The sequence below is a fragment of the Triplophysa dalaica genome, chromosome 17 (assembly GCF_015846415.1).
Source record: "Triplophysa dalaica isolate WHDGS20190420 chromosome 17, ASM1584641v1, whole genome shotgun sequence".
Lineage (NCBI taxonomy): Eukaryota > Metazoa > Chordata > Actinopteri > Cypriniformes > Nemacheilidae > Triplophysa > Triplophysa dalaica.
Genome location: NC_079558.1, coordinates 10,090,694 through 10,116,718, shown reverse-complemented (window position 1 = coordinate 10,116,718; position 26,025 = coordinate 10,090,694). Strand labels below are relative to the sequence as shown.

The following is a 26,025-nucleotide window of genomic DNA, read 5'->3' as shown; positions in this document are numbered from 1 at the left end:
AAAAATCTTTCTTTGTGTTAAACAGAACAAAGAACTGTTTACATGTTTGGAACAACTAAAGGTTGAGTAATTCATGACAGAATTACATTTTTGGGTGATCCCTTTAAGCAAATCATTGTTTGGGGGAAGTTTTTATCGTAAAAAATCGATTTTGCAAGAAGGAAAACAACAGCATATCAGGAAATATGTGGGTTTTATGAAAATATACAAAATAAATTAAAAATGCATACATTGACTGCAAAACTATCCGTTGTTAGTATTTTTCAGTTGTTTTCCTTGAATCATATGTTGCCAAAATTTCTTCTGAGTTTTTATACTCAAAGCACAACTTTTCAGTATGCATTTTCAACACATTTTTAATTGGTTTATTTGAATGGAAAACAAAGGTGTCACTGTCTGGCAGCTTCAGCTGCAATGCATTCTTCATTTACTTTTAGGCATTTAGCAGATGATTTGATCTAAAACAACTTCCAAAAGTGGCGACAAACAAAGCGATAAAGCATTCTGGGCCTTAAACAAACAAGCTTCTGCAATTTCCATGTTTTGGCCATGTGTGCAGCTCCTCTGGGCCTCATCCAGCCTGGCCGCCACTGTCTACAGTGTTAAAAAGTCTAATTACTCCGAGACATTTCAACTGGCTGCACAGGAGGCCGGGAGGGTCACATTACACAGCCATTGATCTCCACGCTGAGGCTAATTGACTGTACTTCATCCGTTTACCCCAAAAGCCAGTCGCACGGGCCCCTGCCGAAATAACCATCCAACGGTTATATAGAACGAGAGCTGTCACCGCCGTCAGATGTCTTGATTCATCACATCCTTTTTCCCTGTTTCAATGTGCCACATTACGTCGGTCACCATGAATGGGGTCCTTTCAGAGCACTGAATGCGCTCTTAATATCGCAAATGCCAGGCTGGATAATGAAGTCTCATTCGAGTGGCGGTGCTTTGAATTTGAATTGATCTGGCCGCTGTGCCCGCCTCTCCGCCACTCGGCCTTCTCCCTAAGCCAGGCCTTTTAAATAGCGATAATGGAATGGAACGATCCATCACCACCGCTACTGGCTGTGGCATTATAGAACACAAGCCCGAGCACGGATAAAACACACACTCCATCACCGTGGTGCTTTCAGCTAGGGTAAATAACCAAACATGAGACAAAACGTCAGGCAGACACAAAGCCGGTGTCCCGCGGGGCTCGGCTGTCCAAACGCAAAGAGCTTTTTATGCTCGGTAATCAAATCAAATCGTCTGATTGGGTTATTCAGCCTCGGGCGCATGTAATGGAACGACTATATGAATGTGATGTGACTTATAAGCTAAATCTTTTTTGCTGGTTTTCAACAGCTTTACTGAGAAGTGGATCCCCAATGTGATCATCTCTCACCGGTACAAAGCCCAAGACACCCCGGCGCGGAGGACGTTCGAGCAGGCTCTGACAGGGGCCTTCATGTCAGCTGTCATCAAGGATCTCAGGCCCAGCGCTCTGCCTTTTGTAGCCAGCCTGATCAGGCATTACACCATGGTGGCTGTGGCACAGCAGTGCGGTAAAGAGTCTTTCTGCGGTTTGTTTTAACATATTGAGGTTTATGAGATAGTTCACCCAAAAGATAAAATCTTTCATCATTTATGTAAGAATGACTTTCTTCAGCAGACCACAAATGAAGATATTTTGAACAACATTGGGGCCCCATTGACATCCATTATATGGGCCAACGGAGACGTTTTCAAAATATCTTCTGTTGTGTTATACGTTAAGGTGCGGTTTGTGAACCATCGCTTTAAGATCAACAATAACTTTCAATGCCATGTCTTAGGTCCTTTCCTGTTGCCGTGCTACCAGTCGGGCAGTCAGCCCAGCACGGCGATGTTCCACAGCGAAGAGAACGGCTCTAAAGGGATGGACCCGCTCGTGTTGATAGACGCCATTGCTATATGCATGGCCTATGAGGAGAAGGAGCTGTGCAAGATTGGTGAAGTGGCGCTGGCTGTCATCTTTGATGTTGCTAGCATTATCTTGGGCTCTAAAGAAAGGGTGAGTGTTTTTCTTCTTTAGTTGTGAAATTTAACATCACGTTTTTTGCAGTATCATGCAGCCTTATTGGTTACACGGAAGGCATAGATCTAACAGATCAAATTGTATTACTTGCAAAAGAATAGTGCCTACAGTCAATTCTAACAATTGGATTTGAAAATCAAACCTGTATTGGGTGTAGTGGGAACAAAGCAAATAACACAGAATGTTGGCTTTTTATTGGTGTTATTGGGTTTTCATTGCATTATTGACATTTATAAGTCTATACAATCTGATTTTCTTTTCAGGCATGCCAGCTGCCGCTGTTCTCCTACATAGTGGAGCGACTCTGCGCGTGCTGTTATGAACAGGCCTGGTATGCTAAGCTGGGTGGGGTGGTGTCCATTAAGTTCCTGATGGAGAGGCTTCCTCTCATCTGGGTGCTGCAGAACCAGCTCACCTTCCTCAAAGCTCTGCTCTTCGTCATGATGGACCTCACAGGAGAGGTATAAACATTCCCTAACCCCTAACTGTCCTGCATTTTGGGGTAACCTGCAATGAATCATAATGCTCCCTCTTAGGTATCTAATGGTGCCGTTGCCATGGCCAAGACGACGCTGGAGCAGCTGTTGATACGCTGTGCTACTCCTCTCAAGGATGAGGAGAAGACGGATGAGCTTCTGGCTGCCCAGGATAAATCATTCCACTTGGTGACCCATGATCTTGTTCGAGAGGTCACCTCCCCCAATTCAACCGTCCGTAAGCAGGCCATGCATTCCCTGCAGGTGCTGGCTCAGGTCACAGGCAAGACTGTCACCATCATCATGGAGCCTCACAAAGAAGTATGTCATCTACTCCAATGAGATTATGAATATTAGAAAAGTAAATTTTTGGGCTAAAGTTTACATTTCTGTCTAGGTGCTACAGGATATGGTTCCTCCAAAGAAACACTTGCTTCGTCACCAGCCCGCCAATGCTCAGATTGGCCTGATGGAGGGAAACACCTTCTGCACCACCCTGCAGCCCCGTCTCTTTACAATGGACCTCAATGTGGGGGAGCATAAAGTGTTTTACACAGAGGTAAGGCTCAAACAAAAGGTGTTAAAGTGGATTAAATAAAAAACAAACAAAGCAGGACAAGACATGTGAAGCGCTTTATCTCTGAGCTCCAGTGTCTTTGATTCCAGTTGCTGAACTTGTGTGAAGCGGAGGATGCCGCCCTGATGAAGCTGCCGTGTTATAAAAGCTTGCCGTCATTGGTGCCGCTCCGCATCGCCGCCCTCAGTATGTGTTCTCCTTGTTTGACCAGTTGTTACTGATAGCAATCTCTGTTGCGCAGAGCCATATTGATATGCAAATGTATTGGTCACTGCCACATTAATATTAGTGAAAAAGAAGCATGAAGTGCATATGACGGCTTAAGTCATAATCTTTATGAAATCTTTTGCTTATTCTTCCTTGTGTTTGAGTAGATGCCCTGGCGGCGTGTAACTACCTCCCTCTGTCGCGAGAGAAGATCATCCCCGCCCTCTTCAAGGCCCTCAACTCCACTAACAGTGAGCTTCAAGAAGCTGGAGAAGCCTGCATGAGAAAGGTCAGCCATCTCTCTTCACCAGCCTCCTTATCTCTCCCTTTGTCATGTCTGTGGGTTTCTTCCATGAGCTCTTCCTTTGCCTGCCGACTCTAATGAGTTCTGCCAGAAAAGATCAATACAGGATGGAGTGAAACGAGCAAAAATGAAAATGAATTTGGCCTTGATGCATCATCTTGGTGCGAAAAACTGAAAAGAGTTTTTCTTCTGTCTCGAGTTGACGGGGCTATACTAAAAAGCTGGATGTAAGGTGTCATTATTGTGTAATTTTCCATGTGTGTGGTGTATGAAAGTCTATATTAAGCAGCTTTGTTTGGACTATTTAAGGCCATACATGCGGTTTTAAATCCAGCCAAGGGAGTGTTTTATGTTTTTGTGTGTTTCTCAGTTTTTAGAGGGAGCCACTATTGAGGTGGATCAGATCCATACACATATGCGTCCCCTGCTGATGATGCTCGGAGACTATCGCAGCTTGACGCTCAACGTGGTCAACAGACTGACGTCTGTCACTCGACTCTTCCCAAACTCCTTCAATGACAAATTCTGTGACCAGATGATGGTATGTCGGCGCTCTGAGTTCACAAGTCATAGAAATAACCTTCGTAAACAACATCTGTTTCTGTAGAAGATCATTTTCACTTGTTTCAGATTAGAACGATGCAATGAATGCGCTGAAAGGTACAGGCTTAAAATGGAAGTGTGAATGGGCATTAACACCGACACTTTTTTTTTGCCTCAAAACAACTGGAAATCACTTGTTTTTATAAAGAATTGGTTATTTCTGGTGATGTGAAGATGATGATCAGCACCATTTTTACGTGACGTAATTTTGTTAGAGTTTTACTATTTATGCCAAAAAGTAGTCACGTGGAGCACAGACATATGCTATATGATTTCTGGTATTAAACACAATTAAGAAATGTTGTCTCGGCGATGAACTAAAATAATTTCTAACTAATTAAATTCAGGAAAAAATCATAAAAAATGATTCTTAAAAATAAATAAATAAGAAAATAATAAATATATTCACGAAAGCACAAAAAAAAGAAAAGCTAATTCAAAATATGAATAAGACTACAAGAATGCTGAAAACTAAAACTCTGCCGATAGCATGCTATAGAAGGCTTTGATAAAGCTTTGTTTGTCATTTAAAGGTTGTTGTTTTAGAGTACATTGGATTACTTCTTAATATACTTATGAATGAAGTAGAGTATAGTTCATTGTTCCATAAGTCAAAGACTTCATGTGTTTCATGTTCTTGCAGCAACATCTACGCAAATGGATGGAGGTGGTGGTGATCACACATAAAGGAGGCCAGCGCAGTGACGGCAGCGTGAGTAACAGCTTATTTTTGCAATCAAATTCAACATACGCCAGGGTTTGTTAACTCTTGCTGCGGCATCTTTCACTCAAAGCCCCTTCTCCATCCGTCAGACAAGAAATCATATTTTTCCCATTTAAATATCAGTCTAAATTCACACTGCCAGCATCCTCATTGTTTAGCTCTGTGCATAACAAGGGATTTGTAGATGTAGAGAGCTGAACTGGATCACCCCAGTCCGACTCTGTGAGTGACCATATTACAATCAATGATTAATTAGGCGCCAGCCGCCCTCGGCTCTGCTCGGAGTTCTGGATCCTGGTTATCTTGTTTGACAGATAACCTTGTAGAGGAAGTAGAGGTGAGAGGGGGCGGGAAGCTTACTGTTTCGGATAAAGATGCCATTCTTTTGGTCTCGTTCTTGCCCTGCCTTTTTCTAAAATGTATTGTAATTACATGCAAATTGGCCCTCTGTTCCTGCAGTTCTTAATATTCTTACTACATTGACAGAACGACCGTCCGTACATGACAATGAGGCAGGGTCAGTTAGGTCCAGGGGTGTGGGGTGGCCCCGGAAGATTAGTTTAAGTCATAGCAAGATAAAGAAGGTCAAATCAAGGATAGAACGCAGAACTTAGAATCTTTATGAGAGTGCATGCTTAGATGAGGCTTTAGAGTTTTTATTCTGTTGTTTTATTATACGGTTGTTGTGAAAATATCTGACAGTGGCCCAAATATGGTAAAAATATCTGATGGTGCCCCAAATACGGTAACATGAACATTTACATTTCTTTTATACATGTGAGCGTGAAAAATGTATTTATTTATAGTTCTATTACAATTCTGTGGTGCTGTTTATTGTGGTATTTTTATTCTCATGTAGCATCAATGTTTTATTTCATATTTAGCTCAAGTAAATTTTTGGCTTATATCATTAAGATATATTGCTATATTGCAAATAAATAAAAACACATTATAAAAATACTTTTAAAATGATTTTCCAATTGTCACTGTCATAAAATTTGAGAAATTTCTGTAGTACAGGGAAGGTGTCTGGCGCATGATTCGTGAAGAACATTTTTAGTAACTGTTATGTTAAACTGTTCTACAAGTAATATAAATGTGTGAAAAGTTTTTTGTACCATCGATGGTTAAAACACAATAGTGTGATTTTCGTGTTCAGCATGTTAAACTTCATATAGAGACATGAAACAACTTTTCAAAACCATTTTCGTTGTGTAATCACATCATACTCAAAATCACCATAGATTGAGTCAAACGCATGCCATCGATCCATACAGTGCTCATTACCCACACTGCTTTGCTGATTGTTTGTTGTCTCCTGTTTGGCGCAGCCTGCCATGGAAGGTGTAGAGGTGAGATGGTGGTCCGCTGTGTGGTCCTCACCGGCTCCGCTCTCATTATACTTGTGTTTTTACTCTGTGCTGGTGCAGTCTTTGTAACTATACCTCTGTGTCTATCTGTGGTGTTGTGATTGACCCCTGTGTTTCACATTGGAGGTCCCAAACCTGTTACCAAACGGTGGCCCTTGGAGTTTTCTTCAGGAAAACAACCTGTCTGAATGTAGACGGTCCCTCCCACTTCATATTCAAACTTTAGAAACAGTTTATTTGTCTGCGCCAATAGCCATGACATATAGTGCCTTTGCATTTGAGGTCAGCCCAGAGTTCGATTCCCATCTCGAGGGTCCTTTGCCAGTCCCACTCCACTGTTTCTAACCAAAAGTTTTCCTATCTATTCTCCACTGACATATTAAATGAAGGCAAAAAAAACTAAAATATAACTTAAAAAAACAAAACCAGTTTATCTCGCCTCTCATATGTTTCATGTAGATGTTCTTCAATATGTGTCCCAGGAGGAACTCCAGGGTTTCTTCTGATTGGTTACCCACTAACCATCACTGTGATGCGTACATCTTTTTCCCCTACAGGAAATGAGAATCTGTTCGGCCATTATAAATCTCTTCCACCTGATACCGGCTGCTCCTCAGACGCTGGTCAAACCTCTGCTGGAAGTGGTGATGAAGACTGAGAGGGCAATGCTTATTGAGGTACGAAACGTTTCAGTGCTGCATGATTTGGTGAGAAGAACAGTCAAGTGTAGTAACAACTGGAGCTTGCATTCACATTTAGGTTCTTGAAGCTTTAACTGGTCCTATTTGATTACATGGTGGTCAAACACATTCGATTTACAGGCCTAGAATGCTGTTTAGTCCAGTGTTACGGTGTTATTAAAGAGTTTTGTGCCTCCATAGGCGGGCAGTCCCTTTAGAGAACCACTGATTAAGTTCCTGACGCGTCATCCATCACAAACAGTGGAGCTCTTCATGATGGAGGCCACACTCAATGACCCACAGTGGAGCCGCATGTTTATGGTATTGTTGTTTTCCTATCTTTCCTTACTTTATATAACATAGTAAACCCAAATTATGCCTTTCTGATGATGTTTAAATGCTGTTTCTCAGCTTACATTTACATTTGTGGTTCAAGCTAATTATTTCAAACGCATGCCTCTTCCTTGGTAAATGCCTGTAACTTTTCACCATTTTTCCCTTTGTAGAGTTTCTTGAAGCACAAAGACGCCAAGCCACTTAGAGATGTGTTGGCTTCAAATCCAAATCGCTTTGTCCCTCTTTTGGTTCCGGCTGGAACAGCAGCGACTGTGAGGCCTGGGTCACCCTCCACCAGCACAGCCCGTCTTGACCTGCAGTTTCAAGCCATCAAGGTGCCCCATAGTCTCTTCATTGAACCTATTGAGGTTTATTGTCATGTATTTCTCTTCTGTAGAGCCTGAATTGTTAATAAGTATTCTTGCACTTCAGATTATTAGCATCATAGTGAAAAATGACGAGGGCTGGTTGGCTGGGCAGCACTCTCTGGTCAGTCAGCTCAGGCGTGTGTGGGTCAGCGAAGCTTTCCAGGAACGCCACCGCAAAGACAACATGGCTGCAACTAATTGGAAGGAGCCTAAACTACTGGCCTTCTGTCTGCTTAGCTACTGCAAGTAAGTGATTTTCTAGAAATTTGTCATACAATTGCTTTCTCTGTTGAAACTTGGATAAATAACCATGGACAAATTAAAAAAAACCCATTCCTAGGTTTAAAACGGAATTTGTGTTTTATTCCTCAGGCGCAATTACTCTGAGATCGAGCTGCTCTTCCAGCTGCTAAGAGCCTTCACTGGCCGCTTCCTGTGCAACATGACCTTCCTGAAGGAGTACATGGAGGAGGAGATCCCAAAAAACTACAGCATCACACACAAACGGGCGCTCTTCTTCCGCTTTGTTGAGTTCAATGACCCACACTTCAACGATGAGCTCAAGGCAAAGGTGAGGTTTCGTATACATCTGCCACCTGTGGAAATTTAAATGGGTGGGAGACGCTCTCAGTTATGTATTTGCGATGACCTCAGATGTTTGATTACGAGCGTGACAGATACAGCGACACAAGCCAGTGTTTCTGCGCTCTACTATAAGCGTTTCAATAAGCACCTTTGTGGCTAAATGGACTGTGATGCCGCTGGCCAACTAGCTAACAAGATCCTGCTGAATATGTATAATCTAGATTGGGAGGCAGCAGTGGCTGGCCATGCATAACGCTTGAATCTCTAAAACTTGAAGATTCACAGTCAACCATCATCTTTAAAGAGCGCAAAGGAATATCTCAAGGTTAATCAATTAGCCGTCATTATCATTTATTTACCCTCATGCCATTCAAAACCTGTATATCACTATTTCGTCTGTAAAACACTAAAGACGATATTTTGAGACATGTTTTTGTTGTTGTTTTTTTCCATACAATGGAAATCAATGGGGGGCGATGTTGTTTGGTTACCAGCATTCTTCAAAATATCATATTTTGCGTTCTGCTGAAGTAAGTCTTACAAGTTTGGAATGGCGTTAAAGAACAGCAGAAGCTCTTAGTCAAACAGTCTTTGCAAAGCCTGTTTTTGCTTTTCTAAATCACCCCTTGGAGCCAAACACGCGTCACATCCCAAACATTCCCCGGGAGAGCACAACAGCTGCATGCTCTTTTACACGTTTAAGGTGAATTTTGCATGCAGATGGAGCCTCGTGGTTTGGATGTGATGGATCGTACAGAAGAGGGGTTGTTGTGATCTATCACTCATGTGAGCTTTAGAGGGGCTCATTAGAACGAGTGGGTATAAAGGTACACCTGCGGTCCGATGGCCCTCTGATAGAGCAACTTATGTTTGAACAAACCCGCTGGACCGCATGCACCACTGCAATTGACAAAACAAAGTATAACCTCTGCTAAAGGGAAGCACAGAGCTAGTTTTATCTCATGGCTTAACTCACAACTTGAAAAAGTTATGACATGGTTATTATCGCTGTGTTGTTTATCTTAACTTGATAATGTAGAGTGGGGAAGAAGTCATTAGTGTTCAGAGACACTAATTATACAACACGAGAACTGAGGTCTGGAAAGTCAAGGTTGAGAGAATTGGGATCTTCGAGTCTTTTCAAACATACGCTCATAAATAGACCAGTCAGGAATATAACGTTCATCAGAGTGATTATTATCAATGAGCTGCATTGTGTCCTGCCTGCTCTGTTCTGTCATTGTCACTTCTTAATGACTTTATATCTCTGAGCTGCCAAAGTTGAACATTTATAGAGATATAATCAAATCATGGAATTTAAATCATATGGTTAAAAACCTTAAACATAACATTCAATTCATTGATCTTAAGCATTGGCAGGTAAAGGTCAAATTATGTATTTTTCTTGAAATAGTGCATATCGGTGAATAAATAAATAAATGAGTATATGTTTGCAAGTAGGGAGCTGCGTTTGCAGGTAGGGAGCTGCGTTTGCAGGTAGGGGGCTGCGTCTGCAGGTAGGGGGCTGCGTCTGCAGGTAGGGGTCTGCGTCTGCAGGTAGGGGTCTGCGTCTGCAGGTAGGGGTCTGCGTCTGCAGGTAGGGGTCTGCGTCTGCAGGTAGGGGTCTGCGTCTGCAGGTAGGGGTCTGCGTCTGCAGGTAGGGGTCTGCGTCTGCAGGTGTACAAGTAGGAGGCTGTGTTAACAAGTAGGGAGCTGTGTTTGCAAGTTTACAAGTTGGGAACTACAATCATGAGGATACATCTACACACATTTCTTTATTTCAAGATTTTCATTCAGTGGTCCAATTTCAAAAAATGTCCTCTGTATCATCAAATCCAATTCGATAAACCTCTATTGTCAACAGAAGTAGAGAATGTTTTTTTTATTAGTCACTATTGATAAATTTTTATTCCATGTGGTTTTTGTTTACTCTGCAGGTGTTGCAGCACATCCTGAACCCAGCCTTCCTGTACAGCTTTGAGAAAGGAGAAGGCGAGCAGCTGCTGGGGCCTCCCAATCCAGAGGGTGACAACCCTGAGAGCATCACTAGTGTCTTTATCACCAAGGTAACCAACATTCAGGCAGCATCTCTGGTCTGTAGTGGAGCTGTCAGTTTCTGTTCATCAAATCACTAAGATCACCTAGTGTCACCTCTGGCTGTTATTTTACTGGGAGAAATGTCAAGGCCACACTAAAGGTCAAAGTGTTTGCTTTTATTAAGCTAATGTGATGAGACACGAAGGTGGAGGTTAATGTCTTCATTTATTTCACACTTTAAATTGATTGTCTCTGGCCTCCTGGCTGTAATCATAGCAAAGAGCAATCAGTCCGGTTGTTTCCAGAAGCATGTGTGGACACATTGGACAGGAGAGGAACCTTTAAATGTTAAATGAATAACATTGAAACTTGTATTATGTTGGCCTCAGTGTTCCTCTCCTCATTATTTTATTTTCTGTTTGCACCAATGTGTTTAAAAAAAGAATGGAGGAGCACATTTTTAAGTTCTTAATTTTAAGATATGAAAAATCTATAATTATCTAAATAAATAGTTTGGGATGATTTCTCAGTCCAAAAGCATTTACATATCGTCGTTCTTCCAGGTGCTGGACCCTGAGAAACAGGCAGACCTTGCAGACTCTTTGAGGATTTACCTGCTTCAGTTCTCCACTCTGCTGGTAGAACACGCCCCTCATCACATCCACGATAACAACAAGAGCAGGAATAGCAAGCTGAGACGTCTCATGACCTTCGCTTGGCCGTGTCTGCTCCCCAAAACCTGCGTGGACCCCGCTTGCAAGTATAGCGGCCACCTGCTGCTGGCTCACATCATCGCCAAGTTTGCCATTCACAAGAAGATTGTGTTACAGGTAATAGAACCAGAACATGAAGTAGCTTACATGTCCGTTTACGATATGACACACGTGTGCCAAGTTTGATTTATCGCATTGTATTTTCTCAAAAGTTACCCAATCAGAACAGATCTATGACATCTGGTTCATGACTAACTAGTTATAGCGTCTTAGAAGTGTATAACAAACAGGACTATAGCAACTGTAGGAGATATAATGCATCTTAACTTTAAGTATCTCAGTTACTCAGTTCTTCAATGGATTTAATAGCAAAGGCTCAAGGGAACCATTTAACAAATCCAGTGATTGAAATGCCTGACGTTTCCCTAGCGAATCCAAAGTAGTTGACTTCAATTTGACTGCAGTCTAACTTCTGCTGTAAACTGCAACTCAATATCGATGTGTTTGTGTACAGGTTTTCCACAGTCTTCTGAAGGCTCACACCATGGAGGCCCGTGCCATCGTCAGACAGGCCATGGCTATTCTGACGCCTGCTGTACCTGCTCGGATGGAAGATGGCCATCAGATGCTCACGCACTGGACCCGGAAGATCATAGTCGAAGAGGGTCACACGGTTCCTCAGCTGGTCCATATACTGCACCTCATAGTTCAGCACTTCAGAGTATGTGACTATACTTCACTCATGCACACTGTAAAACTTATTTTATAGGGCAGGCATTGAACATGTCCAGAGTTAGTGATCGTATTTATGGCCTTGTTTGTGACTAGGCTGCTCACCGTACTGGATTTTCTCTACGTGGTTATATGTGTATAATACTATTTCGTAATAAAATTTGTGTATTTATTTCATATATTTATGAATTTATCATGTGTAGTATCAACAAGATATAAAAAATATAAATGTCATTAATATTATGATTATTGTTAATACCAGGATATTGTTACACCCCTATTTGCAACCTCTGGATAAAATCACTAAAAAGTATTTCTATATTTGATTAATCTAATATTTATGTATTTGCTCTGAAATTCCTAAAACAAAAATTCTGTTAGAAGTTATTTTAAGAAATGCATATAATGCAAAAATATAAATACTGTAAAAATCTTGTTAGAAATACTTGTGTAGGATTTTCACTCAATTTTAACCTTCTATAATCAAGCAAATCTGTAATAAACTTCTATATATTTACTGCATTTCATTGACTACTGAATTTATTAAAATATTAGGATTTGCTTTGACCCCACGTATCTCTCTGTACAGGTATATTACCCTGTTAGACATCACCTGGTTCAGCACATGATCAGTGCTATGCAGCGATTGGGCTTCACACCCAGTGTGACTATCGAGCAGAGGAAGTTAGCAGTGGATCTGGCTGAGGTCATCATCAAATGGGAGCTCCAGAGAATCAAAGATCAACAGGTCGGTCACCAGAAAATGAGACGGTCAAAAGACTTCTGTTGTACTTTTATTTGGATTTTACGCTGGCCTTTATTCATCTTTATTTTTGCAGCCGGAAGCAGATACAGATCCAGTTAATGTCGGCGAGGGCACGAGCGGATCTGCCGCTGTAAAGAGAGTAATGTCTGTGGACTCGGCGCAGGATGTGAAGAGATTCCGCACGGCCGCTGGAGCTGTCGGCACGGTGAGGAAACCTTAAACCTCCTGCGGCCCGCATGTGACCGCTGTAATCAGTCTCTCACTCTCTCTGTCTTGATGGACTCTGCCATGTTTGAATACAACAGCTGCATTGTGTTTGTGTCTGTATGCGCAGGTCTTCGGCCGCAGTCAGTCTGTGCCGGGCACTGAAGCTCTCCTTACCAAACCTGTGGAGAAACAGCACACAGATACCGTGGTCAACTTCCTCATCCGCATTGCATGCCAGGTAAAGGAAGTGCTCGCGCTTTTGTTTGAGGAAAATCTCTTTACAGCTTCTTAGGTTAAACCCTTGCTCTGCTTTCTCAGGTCAATGATAGTACTAATGTAGCCGGCGCCCCCGGTGAGCTGCTGTCCCGCAGATGTGTGAACCTGATGAAGACGGCGCTCAGGCCGGACATGTGGCCCCGTGCTGAACTCAAACTGCAGTGGTTTGACAAGCTCCTCATGACTGTGGTGAGTCTGAAAGTCATTACTTACCAAACATTGAACTTTTTTCTCGATTTGTAAGTAAAACAGGATATTTAACAAAGAAAACATTGGAAAGCGCATTTTCCATCAAGAGTTGATTGGATTATGAAAAGTAGCCATTACTTATTGGGTTTTGGAGGATAGGTGTTGAAAAGTACAAAGAATATTGTCTTGCCGGTTTAAATGAAATGAGAAAAATGTCCTGTTCAAAAGTTGAAGAGTAAAGGCTTCATCCCGGAGAAGATTTTGTGGTGTTCCTGTCATTTGTCATATCTCTTTCCTCTCACATCTCTCTTCATTATATCCAATGCCGTTCCAAGAGCAGTTCTGATGCCAGCCAAATCGATATCCCCACTCTTATGCCTGATTTTTCTTTCTTTGGAGTTCACTGGTGTGACTAATGCAGCTGTCAGATGAGAGAACAGATCTCAGTGTGAGCTTCAACCACCTGCACTAGTTTGCTGGAACTTTCCATCTCTCTCCTACTCTCTCTCTCTTTCTATCAATCTCGGTTTTTCTTAGGGCCATATAGTTCTGCTCTTCCCTATGCTGATGTTGTACTTAGATTAAAACACTTTGCTGTGGCTATTCTTCTGACTTTGCGTATGTGCAGATCCTGCTGGAAATTCCTACTTGCAAGTTTGGAACTGGTCATTTAGATGTGATTTTGGTTGAAATTGTGCGTTCGTGCTATGTCGCAATTACTGATTTCAACATGTAAAACGCTTGGAGTAGAACATCACACGTCTCAAAACAACAGTAATTACGACACTGCGTGAATGCAGCATGAAATAAACACATTAGGCAATTTCATGTTTGTTTTTCTCCTTTCACTGAGGAAAAGAAACAAAACAGCTTTTTGGCACTAGTGCAATAAAATGAGAATCAGAGAATGCACATTAGGTGTGTAATTGATTCTTCGTGCATATTGTCATCTTGTGTTGCACTACAGAAAGATGGGAAATGTTGGGTTGTCTCATCAATGAGTAATGATTTCTGGGAATCTTCATAGGTAAAAAACAAAACTTAAAATTTGGAATAACAGCTTTGGTTATATTCTATACCAGTCTGGGTTCTTTGTGATTATTTATTTAACACCCCGATCTTTCAGGACTCAAAGAAAGAGTTTCCCACTGGTGATTAGGACATAAATTTACATTAGTGTCATTATATTGTTGCAAAATGACTTGAAGGCAGCAAGCTTGCATGCTTTTTTCTTGTGAATATGGCAGTCAGCTGTCTATCCCAGACCAAATTCTGACAATGATTGACACTTTTTTGCTTGAATTGCATTTATATTCTCTTATGTTTTGGAATCAGCCTAAATATTTCAGTTTTATGAATACAGCGAGAATCCTTTTATCCGTATTTTCGTTGCAAATGCCATGCAACTTTTGTGCAATTGTGTCAATCAAGAAGAGGATTTCCGTACCGCCATGCCTCCGTCTGTATTTCTTTATTTTCAGAATGGGTTAATGATACTTCCTGTGGTATGAGTTTGACGGACAGGTCACTCAGCATCCGTGTCCCAGAGCTCTGTTAGGGAGTGAGCGGCTGTGTTCAGCTCTATCTTATCCAAACTAATGAACAGCACCACAAATCCGATGGGCTTTTATCATCTCATTGTGCTGGCTTGTCAGTGATTAAAGAACAGGATTTAGAGGCTGGGCTTAGCTTTGTGCACATCCGTCTGCTGGTCCCCTGGCCCCTAGGGGTCACATCTAACTCTATTGTCAATATTACTCAAGTCTTACCTTTCTGTGGTCCCTGAAATCTGATCAACACGGTTTTGCATTCATTGTACCAGGCGCAGGCACTTTTTGGCCATTAGGAAATGAATAAATATTGAATAAGAAACACCAGTTTCCATTCATTATAACAGTGATTTCGTATAACTATGCACTGGAACAAAATTGCTGTCTTGAAAACTCCTTAAGAGTTAAATCTATTGCAAATGTAAACATGCCCGAGGTACTCTGTTTACCATCATATCCTGTTTTTTTTAGGAGCAACCCGCCCAAGCAAACTTCTCCAACATCTGCACAGGGCTGGAGATTCTCAGCTTCCTTCTGTCAGTGCTTCAGCCTCCGGCCATCCTCGCTCACTTCAAGCCCCTGCAGCGCGGCATCGCGGCTTGCATGACCTGCGGGAACACCAAAGTGTTGCGCGCCGTGCACACCCTCCTTTCCAGGCTTATGAGCACCTTCCCTACAGAACCCAGTGAGTAGACCAGCCACGATTGATGTGATCGATTCTCCTGGAGGTCTCGGTTGAGCATAACCGTGGATATAAGTTGGGCAAACAATAATTCCCTTATTTGATTTAAAGTACATCCGGAGTGCAGGATACAGTCTGGGGGAATCATTTTACAGGCTTGTGTTATGCTCCACAGCTGCCAAGAAACAAATAAACAGCTTGACTTTCCACAGATAAGAAATGACGAAACTGAATGGATTTGCTTGTTTTGAACATTCTTCATAAGCTGTAGATCACAAGACCTCTTAGGCGGTGTGCCGTAACTTTACACTGCAAAAACGGTAGCTGCATAGTTTGTGTTGGTAGATTGTAGTGCATACTTTGTAGTGCACACTACATAGTTGACAATACTCAACAATGCATAATCTAGCCTGCAGCTCATACCTGGTGCATAATAGATTAGTGAATGCTAATGTATTTCTGTGTAGTAGTGCAAACCACTTGTAGTGCACATGGAGAGTACACTGTGTAGTGTGTTCTTGATTGTAGCGTTTGTGTCTTGTAGATGGTTCACTAGCATTTACAAAACCAAAACAAGCCCCTTATTTTTATACAGTATCCTCAGTTTTCAGACTAGACATATCCAGGTCGTGTTTGTTGTGTTTACTGTGAGAGGTTTGGGGCATTAAAACCTTTTCTCTCAATATTTTTTGTTTCTTTTCCTCAGGCACATCCTCGGTGGCTTCAAAATACGAAGAGCTGGAGTGTTTGTACGCTGCCGTAGGGAAAGTCATTTATGAAGGCCTCACCAACTATGAGAAAGCCAGCAGCGCTAACCCAACTCAACTGTTTGGTGAGAAACTTAATAACGCCTGTGCTTTAAGACCAAAGATTCTGATATTCTGAAAATGCGTTCCCCGATATGAAACTGAGAATTAAACTCATCAAAATCTGGTCTTTTCTTTCAAAAACAAAACTTTCTTGTCAGTTGTAAAGTTAGTTTTGAACTTCTTGTCTTTGATTGTGTTAAAGGAACAGTTTACCTAAAAACCTAAATTCTGTCATCATTTACTTACTATCGGCTTGTTCCAAATCTGTATAAATGTCTTTGTTCTGAGGAACACAGTCTGCTATGGTAGTCGACGGTGGCCAAGAACTATTAGGTTGTAAGCATTCTTCCAAATATCTTTCTTTGTGATCATCATAACTAAGACATTTATACAGATTTGGAACAAGCCGATAGTAAGTAAATGATAGCAGAATTTTTGGGTGAACTTTTCCTTTAATTTTGCATTACCTCTTGTCTACACCGATGCATTTCCAATTCAATATTTTCAAAAGGAATGCTTAGTTCACAGCTTAAATCATTCATGTAACCAGAAGGTGATAACTCTAGCAGATAATAGAAGTTATTGGTGTTTGATTTCTGACAAAAACGGCATCATTGGTCAATAAAAGCCTTGCTATTCCGCTCTAACAGTGCTCTAGAGTTACGCTTACCCCTGATGTACTGGATGCATCTGTATCGGGGGTGACTTTTTACATTTATCTTTCCCTCCCAGAGCCGTGATCTAAGAAAAACATTACTCATGCCTTTTTCCCCCGTAACTCGGTTAGATTTCTCCCGAAACGTCCTTGTAATACAACGACAGGGACAAAGAAGCTGCACCCAAAGTCATTAGCAGGCACGTGTCGCTCGCTGTCCCTGACAGCGTCGCGAGGACTGCGGGGCGTCGTGTTACAGTTTTCTCTCCTCTCTGCTTCCAGGAACGCTGATGATCCTAAAGTCGGCCTGCAGCAACAACTCCAGCTATATCGACCGTCTCATTTCCGTCTTCATGCGCTCGCTGCAAAAGATGGTGAGGGAGCACTTGAGCCCGCAACCCAACCCCGGAGCCGCCGAAACCAGCACAGGTGACTATTTCAGAATGTTTCAAACACTTTGCACAAGCTACCGAATGAATCCCTGCTGGCTGGTGATTCGAAGTAAACACGTCAAGCTAATTCGATATAGCACGCTTGGCTCAATTTAAACAATTTTGTGCTTTAGCGTTGGCCGCATTCTGACATTAACCCATTTGTACTCACTTGGGATTGTTCCTGCGTTTCAGAAGGCTTAAAACATTTTAGTGTTGGTTTATTTTGGGCGGTATATGGAAGCCAGATGGGCTAGGTTAAGATCTATTGCATTGTCAGGTCATCTTGGCAAAGAACTGGCAGTCTTACTTAAAGTTAGCCTTTTGACATCAAGACGGAAAATATCTGCGCTCATCGGCACAGCCATAATCCTGTCTGCAGTCATCTGGAGTAGTTTAAAAAGTGGGAAGAAAGACAAAAAGACACGTTGTCACCTTGGAACAGAGCGCGAGGAGGAATAGTCAGACTTCAGCATGTGGTGTCCGTATTTGACCACTGGGTGCTGCAGGAGGGCCGATCAGATGTCCTCAGACTGGCCCACAAATCCATTCATACTGAGAAACATCTTCTGTGATGGAAGTAAAAAGTCTCCCACTGTGTCCAGCGAAATATAAAATCCAGACAATCCCGTGCACTCAGCGGTTCTTCTAGATGCTATTATGATTTTTAAATGGTACACGAGATGGGATTGAACAGACATGCGCACATTAGGCGCGTCTAGAAGACTTCAGAACGCAATGTCACCCTGACGGCGTCGCCCAAGACCTCCACACAGCATGTGCCAGAGTCGAACTGGAAATCAGCCTCTAACATATTCTCCCCCAAGGGTTCGAGTGATCAGAACAATCACATTTTACCTTGAGCAAATCAAGCAGAAAATACATTCAGAGGCCAGACTAAACTCATAATCCTGTCTCCTTCTGCTCACCGTGCCAGAACTTAATCACTTTCTACAGTTTTTTGGCAAGGCAGAATTTTGTATTTTACAGTTCATATCCTCATCTGTCTTTTATAGGTTTTGATGTATGTTCAGTTTGCGCATTTGAGATGTATGTAGCACTGACTGAACCTCAACCTGAGGGTTTGAGCAAGGTTAGGTTCTCCTGGTTATTATGTTTGGGAAATTACAGAATGCAAAAAATGCGAGGTGATGAAAGTGTTTTGTGATAGTGTCAAATGCTTCTTTCTTACTGCGAGCTCTCATTCTTGTGTGCTAAATGTAGTGACAAGCGAGCTGGTGATGCTCAGTCTGGATCTGGTGAAGACAAGGTTATCAGTCATGAATATGGAAATGAGGAAGAACTTCATCCAGGTCATCCTCACCTCCCTCATTGAGAAATCTTCAGATCCAAAGATTCTTCGAGCAGTGGTGAAGATTGTGGAGGAGTGGGTTAAGAGCTCTGGTAACCCCATGGCCACTAACCAGGTAAATATCATGATTTAACAAACTCTCAAATGGCTTCTGTAATCCAAAAACAATTTGTTGAAATTAAGATGCAAATGTGTTTCTGAAATCCCAAAAATATGAGCGGCCACATTAACAAGCCAGTCACATTTGTTATGTGCTCAGAAACTTTGTGAGGTAGCATTGAGGATAGCTAGAAGGGTAGAAAGTTCACCAAAGGTCGTGCTCTGCCTTGCTGCGTGAAGCACCTGCACTTCCCAGAAAACCCCAGCATTATGAAAATAGGATTTTAAGGTCTATTTTTAACAAGGTCCCTGAATAGTTAGGTCTGAAGTTAACAGTGTTCTTCGTTCATTTCAGCACAGCTTGTGAACTTGTCACAACACAGGATCACAGATCCCAAAAAGTGTTGTTTCTCACTTCACATGCGAAAGGCAGTTTAAAATGCATAGAAGCAAAAAAAAAAATATGTATTTTATTATGTGACATAACTGACTGTAAAGTGACTGTTAAATGATTCATCTGGACAACCAGTGTTCAATAGAAAGCTTCTATAAATGACACTTTTATAGCGTTAAAGGGATAATTCAGCCGAAAATGAAAATTCTGATGTCATTTATTTACCTTCTTCTCATGTCAAACCTGTATGAGTTTCTTTATTTTGCTGAACGCAAAATACAATATTTTGAAGAATGTTGGTAACCGACCAGGGGCGATTTACTGCAATTGTACGGACACAAAACCAACAGCTATGGGTACCGCCATTGTTCGGTTACCAATATTTTCAAGAGATCTTCTTTTGTGGTGAAAATCACATTTTTTAAATATACATCATATAAAATTTTGTAGTGTTTTTATATAACATGCTGTAAAGCAAACCATGTGCACATTTATCAGTCTACACCATTGCGGAGTATATTCTCTTTAAAGCAGCAGTTTACTCAAAAACAAGGTTTTCATTCAAGCTATTTTAGTGCATTAAAGAAATGACTTTCACAGGATAATGTTTAATTTTATCATTTTGATGATCAAAGATTAATTTTAAAGGATTAAATGATCACCTACATGGGGACCAACAGAAACCAAGGTTGAGGTTTAAAAAGCCAAAATAAACCCTAATATTAGACATGAATCAGGCTATATATAAGACACGTCCCGCTTCTGTAGGCTTGCTTTATAAACCAGCCTTGGTTTACTCTTTGAATGCATCAATGTTAAACATTTGAGCCTAAAGCTCACCCCGCTGTAAATTAGGTGTTGTGTATTTATCGTGCTGTGGCCCGGACAGCCGAATCCAGGTGTCTGTTCAGTTAGCTCAAGGCGAGAGAGTAGACAGGGAGAAAAAAGAGCCGAGCAAAGGTTCCGCACATCTCTCCCGATAGATGAAAGATAAATGGAGTGTATCAATCTGACCCCCTTCACCAGCACCCCACACCTCTCCTTTTTTCAATCCCTTTTCTTTTCTGGAGCTCTCTCTCTTTATCTTCATTTCTCTGTTCTTCTGTCGTTCCTAGGTGCCTAATCCAAGAGAGAAGTCCATTCTGCTGGTGAAAATGATGACCTACATTGAGAAGCGCTTTCCTGATGACCTTGAATTGAATGGCCAGTTCCTGGACCTCGTTAATTACGTCTACAGGTAATTACGACGATTAATCACGGGGTCCACCGTCCGCTCCGGCCCGCCATTTATTGCCATTAGCAACGAGACTGCGGATGCCTGGGTGGTTGGCAGATCGGGGGGGTTGATCACTGAAGTGGGGCTGGAGGCATTAGGGGGGCCTCTCTCACCCTGGGCGTGAGAGCGTTTATCCTTCGACAGGTACAATTCCTTCTTGTAAGAACCCATGGGCCTAAATCAACATCTAGTGCTTGAACACATTATGTGAGTTTGGTATTGACTTGTTTTTTTTAAAGACCTACAGTGTCTGGTCATGCCCCATTTATTAGGGTCTCGGAAGGTAAAAGAAATATCTCGCGGCATGTTTGTCTGAAGCCTTACGTGTTGTTTTTTGCAGAGATGAAAATCTCTCCGGAAGTGACATCACATCAAAGTTGGAGCCTGCATTCCTGTCGGGGCTGCGCTGCAGCCAACCGCTGATCAGAGCGAAATTTTTCGAGGTGTTCGACACTTCCATGAAGCGACGCGTCTATGAGAGGCTTCTTTATATTTGCTGCTCGCAGAATTGGGAGGCCATGGGCAGCCATTTCTGGATCAAACAGTGTATTGAGGTACAGACCATTCTCATATAAAGAGATTTGTATTCACTTTATTTATTTCATGATCTCATCCAAACATCATAATGAGAGATTATCCGGCAAAATTTCCTCATAGGTCACTATTCGGCCCTCTTTAGTTTTTTTATATTCACTCTGATGTAACCGTTCTGTCTTTCGGCTGCTCGCACAACTCACAATCCATCTCGGCCACAATCAATGCCGCTCCGGCTGGTGAATTATTAATGCTGTCCTACACATGCCGGCTGTGTTCACCGTGCCATGATGGAGCAGAAGAACATTCACATCTGGAGCTCCTCAGCCCGCATCAAACCTTTAGAAATATATGCTAGTGTCATAGCCTCTCTGTGGTTCAAAACGGCAGCTGTTAAATGATGTGGGTGGGTGCCATTTAAGTGTGAACGTTAGCTGCTTTTCTCTCCGTGGAGAGTCTGTGGCGAGCTGCATGGTGTGATCTTCACATAAGGAGCAGCTGTTTATGTGCGTGGTTGAGGAATCGTGGCAGTTTAGAGTTTGATTCTGTCGTCTCTTTCACAGCTGCTGCTGGCTGTTTGTGAGAGGAACACCACCATTGGCACCAGCTGCCAGGGGTCCATGCTCCCCTCCATCACCAATGTCATCAACCTGGCCGACAGCCATGACCGCGCAGCCTTCGCCATGGCGACGCACATCAAGCAGGAACCACGCGAGAGAGAAAACAGCGAGACCAAGGAGGAGGTCAGTTGTGGCGTTTTGTAAATACAAACATTTTTACACTTCGCTGAAAAGCATTCATTATAAAACATGAAATGTTAAAACTTTTAAAGAAAATCCTCTTGACCGAAGTGTTAAATCCAATGGCACGGGAGACCTTCTGTTAATGTAACAAGTAAAGATTTTTTTTTCCCACATTTGGTGTTTTTGTGACCTTTTTATCTGTAGGATGTGGAAATTGACATTGAGCTGGCACCTGGAGACCAGACCAGTTTGCCCAAGACCAAGGAGCAGGCGGAAAGAGAATCGGGCAACCAGCTGCACATGCTCACAAACCGCCACGACAAATTCCTGGACTCCCTGAGAGAGGTCAAGGTGAGACATCACCCCAACATATGCCGCCCTCACGGCACCCTCAGGCAACGGAAAATAAAACAAAGCTTTTATGTTAAAGAAAAAGCTTTGTCTTTTATTTTCAAAGATGTTTGTTGGAATGAGCAGTTTCACACACGAAAGCAATTTGTTGTGGTTTATTTATTATGCATTAGTTTTCTGGTTCCATTTATCTATACCTGGCTGCTCTCTCATGAGCATCTCTATTAAGGCGAGTTTGATCAGGGTAACATGGGATTCCGTCTCCGAGTGCTTTGAGGTCACGGCGTCATTGATTTCTGTTTAATCCTAGACAAGACGCTATTTTATATGCACCTCTCAAGCAGGCTTTAGATAAATGATGAAGTGTAAGAGTTCAAAGCCCTGACCTTCCTCCGTCGCCCACCGGAGCAGCTGTCAGGAACCAAAGCACACATTTGAGTTCTGACTTATGCTAACAGCTCGATTCCTCTTACGGTCAGAGGGCCAAACCTTTACCTGCGGTTATGCCCTTAGAATTATTCAGTGGCTAGAGGTGATGACCAGTCATGCATAGGAAAGTACAGCGGTCCCTTATGAAAAGTCATTTTTCAAGAAGAATTTAATGTACCTGGTTTCTTTTGCCCTTGAACGGGCTGTGTCGTAGGTAAAGGGGAATTCGTAAACGTGTCTCCACATTAAACCAGGCTTAATATTGGTATTATTGGCCCGGTTTCGAAGACTAGTCTAGTTCCAGACTAATATAAATGTTCGATCTGTCTATAATTGAAATAACTTGCCCTGACATATCTTAAAATATGTTAGTGCCATCGTTTTGTGTCAAGATACACGAGTTATGTTTTTCTAAGGCATTTTAATAAAAATAGCTAAAATATCCCAATTTAACTAAGGTATAGTCCAGGCCTTAAAAGTATTAAAACAGTATTAATTTCTGTTAATTAAAATGTAATAAAATATAGGACTAAACATTATAAGAAAACATAAATTAAAATTTAAAATAAGTCCTTAGCAATAAAATTAGATGCATTAAAATTATTAATTACAAATAAATAAAAGCTAACCTGAAACAGAACAAATGAAATTAAATGGCGTTAAACAAATAAATAAGACGACAAAAGCACACCACAATTTAACCAAAAAAAACATTTAAACTAAAATTAACAAAATAAATCTAAAAAAAATACTTTTCTTTTGACATTAAAAACTGCTTACAAATCGAAAGTGATAAAATATGCACCAGGCTTTTTTATAGGTAACTAAAAGTATAACAACTTTTTCTGTTAATTACAATTTCTGATAAAATATAGGATTAAATATTATTTGAAAAACTTGAAATGAAATTTACAAATGTTGTCTTGGCAATCAAGTTAAATGCATTAAAATGAGTCATTAAATTTATTTGTTGAAAATAAAAACAACTGACCTAAAACTGAACAAGTACAATTAAATAAATATAAAAAAAAGAAATAACATCGCAAAATTAATCAAATAACCCTATCCGCATAATTAAAATTAACAATATAAAAATAAAATAATAGCCTATTCAAAATATTTACAGTAAAAAAAAAAAATTACTGCTTACAACTTGACAGTGGGATGAATATGTGGGTTGTTTTGGGGGTTGTATTTTATATTCCCTCTATGAAATTGAGATAATGAGCAGCATTTTTTGTGAAATCTTCATTAATTTTAATGAATTGATCATTAATCTTCCATTCATTTTACGATATTTGAAAACGCTAAATATCTGTTGCTAGATTTAACAACCAACACAAATAGTTGTAGCAGGACTGTAAATCAAGTAGGTACAGTTATTGCTGATGTGATGATCTCTGGCTAAATACCGGCTGATGTACTGTCTATTATAAACCTCCTGTGTGTGTTTAGACCGGTGCGCTGCTGAACGCTCTGGTTCAGCTGTGTCACATCTCCACCCCGCTGGCTGAGAAGACCTGGGTTCAGCTCTTCCCCCGCCTCTGGAAGATTCTGTCAGACCGACAGCAACACGTGAGTACCTCTCTGTCCCAGTTTTCAACAGATGTCAGTGAAAACATGGCCTTTTCCAACTGAACTCTTTTTCATCTTAACGCGATGACGCGAGACAGCAATGGCTGCGGGTTTTCAACTGACCTTTTGATGTGTTTAAAACTGTCTGTTTCACTAATAATAGTGCATATCACTGCAGAATCAGCGTGCGTCGTGTTGTTAATGGTGTCAGAGGCTATGACTCTATGCTCATGTTGTAGCACTGTGTATGATGGGGGCACACGGGCTGTCTTCATGCCCCCATCGCTGAACTTAAGCAAGCAGCATTTGCTAATGAGCGGAAATGAAACCTTTTATGCAAATATAAGAGTGTAATGGACCAGATGTCTTAAGTATTAGAAATCTCATTAAAGGACTTTAATTTGGAATGACTCGGGCTGTACACTACAAAACACAACACTTTGCATAAAACTAGGACATATTTACTGCACCTTCCCAACCCATCTCGTTTTCTTTAGTGTTGGCATTTCTATGAAATATTAATAATGAATTTTCATTGATGTTTGGTGTGTGAAGAAGAACTTGATGTTTTCAGCATCAAAAGATACTTGGGTTATTTATACTTTTATTCATTCCGGTCTTTGTTGTTATTTTCTGATCAAACTCAGTAATATATTTGATATTTATTTATAATATTGTATAACCACTCCAGGCGCTGTCAGGCGAGATGGGCCCGTTCCTGTGTAGCGGTAGCCATCAAGCTCAAAGGGACTGTCAGCCCAGCGCCCTGAACTGCTTCGTGGAGGCCATGTCTCAATGCGTGCCGCCCATTCCCATCAGGCCCTGCGTGCTGAAGTACCTTGGCAAGACGCATAATCTATGGCTGCGCTCCACCCTGATGCTTGAGCAGCAAGCCTTTGAGAAGGGCCTCAGTCTGCACATCAAACCCAAACAGAGCACCGAGTTCTACGAGCAGGAGAGCATCACACCTCCACAGCAGGTATAGTGATGCGTAAACTCTTCAGTCTCTGCCATCATTGATATTCCGGGCACAGCATCTGAAGGTTCCTCCGTGTCACCTGGAATTAACTTGTCCACTGAATTTTCAATCGGTTCATTTTTGACCTGTCAGCGAGTGCAGTTTGATGTTTCCTAGCATTCATGCTGCTTATGCTAAGCAGTCTTATTTGTCCGCTTCTGAATATGGATGTGTTTGTCCCCTATATTCTTTGAGGATGCGTTTTTCATATTCCCCCAGGAGATCCTCGACTCGCTGGCCGAGCTCTACTCCCTGCTGCAGGAGGAGGACATGTGGGCTGGGCTGTGGCAAAAGAGATGCAAGTTTCCCGAGACAAGCACTGCTATCGCATACGAACAGCACGGCTTCTTTGAACAGGTGAGTCGGAGTGTGAGTGTACCATCCCTTTTGTATATTCGTGTATATTAAGACACTGACAATAATGGTGGTTGATCACCAGGCTCAAGAAACCTATGAGAAGGCGATGGAGAAAGCTCGCAAGGAGCACAACGCCTCACCCGCCATCTTCCCAGAGTACCAGCTGTGGGAAGATCACTGGATCCGGTATGTTTTTTTATGGGAAGTTCCTGTAAAACCTCCGATTCAACACTTGAGGCCACCTCTCATTAAGCCGGTCTGACACATCGCGATCGCGCTCTTAATTTGACATACTGTGGTTTTGTGCCTAGTTAGGAGGTGTGATACCACAGGTTTTTACTGGATGTTATATAATGTAATGTATATAGTGTAATGCAACATAATATAAAAAATATTTACATTTTATAACTTAAATGTTATGTTATTTTGTAGTTGTTCTAAAGAGCTGAACCAGTGGGAACCTCTGACTGAGTACGGACAATCTAAAGGACATAATAACCCATATCTGGTGCTGGAGTGCGCTTGGAGAGTGTCTAACTGGGCGGCAATGAAAGAGGCTCTAGTGCAGGTAAACCCAGTTAGCACACACAAAAGTGAATAT

General features: G+C 41.6%; 1 protein-coding gene across 1 annotated transcript in view; it reads left to right on the top strand.

Annotated features, from left to right (window-relative positions):
• trrap (transformation/transcription domain-associated protein) overlaps window positions 1–26,025 on the top strand; it is a 72,170-nt gene that overhangs the window by 12,275 nt on the left and 33,870 nt on the right. The window contains exons 23-56 of the mRNA XM_056770842.1: window positions 1,348–1,547; window positions 1,818–2,035; window positions 2,323–2,520; window positions 2,596–2,856; window positions 2,933–3,094; window positions 3,202–3,298; window positions 3,487–3,608; window positions 3,994–4,164; window positions 4,870–4,938; window positions 6,878–6,997; window positions 7,202–7,321; window positions 7,507–7,671; window positions 7,769–7,950; window positions 8,077–8,275; window positions 10,227–10,355; window positions 10,890–11,156; window positions 11,554–11,760; window positions 12,361–12,519; window positions 12,611–12,742; window positions 12,872–12,982; window positions 13,063–13,209; window positions 15,231–15,444; window positions 16,148–16,273; window positions 17,188–17,334; window positions 18,561–18,763; window positions 20,257–20,378; window positions 20,758–20,971; window positions 21,515–21,694; window positions 21,899–22,045; window positions 23,930–24,049; window positions 24,741–25,028; window positions 25,287–25,424; window positions 25,507–25,610; window positions 25,857–25,992. Coding sequence (XP_056626820.1) covers window positions 1,348–1,547; window positions 1,818–2,035; window positions 2,323–2,520; window positions 2,596–2,856; window positions 2,933–3,094; window positions 3,202–3,298; window positions 3,487–3,608; window positions 3,994–4,164; window positions 4,870–4,938; window positions 6,878–6,997; window positions 7,202–7,321; window positions 7,507–7,671; window positions 7,769–7,950; window positions 8,077–8,275; window positions 10,227–10,355; window positions 10,890–11,156; window positions 11,554–11,760; window positions 12,361–12,519; window positions 12,611–12,742; window positions 12,872–12,982; window positions 13,063–13,209; window positions 15,231–15,444; window positions 16,148–16,273; window positions 17,188–17,334; window positions 18,561–18,763; window positions 20,257–20,378; window positions 20,758–20,971; window positions 21,515–21,694; window positions 21,899–22,045; window positions 23,930–24,049; window positions 24,741–25,028; window positions 25,287–25,424; window positions 25,507–25,610; window positions 25,857–25,992 — 5,575 coding nt within the window. The remainder of the gene's footprint in view (window positions 1–1,347; window positions 1,548–1,817; window positions 2,036–2,322; window positions 2,521–2,595; window positions 2,857–2,932; window positions 3,095–3,201; window positions 3,299–3,486; window positions 3,609–3,993; window positions 4,165–4,869; window positions 4,939–6,877; window positions 6,998–7,201; window positions 7,322–7,506; window positions 7,672–7,768; window positions 7,951–8,076; window positions 8,276–10,226; window positions 10,356–10,889; window positions 11,157–11,553; window positions 11,761–12,360; window positions 12,520–12,610; window positions 12,743–12,871; window positions 12,983–13,062; window positions 13,210–15,230; window positions 15,445–16,147; window positions 16,274–17,187; window positions 17,335–18,560; window positions 18,764–20,256; window positions 20,379–20,757; window positions 20,972–21,514; window positions 21,695–21,898; window positions 22,046–23,929; window positions 24,050–24,740; window positions 25,029–25,286; window positions 25,425–25,506; window positions 25,611–25,856; window positions 25,993–26,025) is intronic.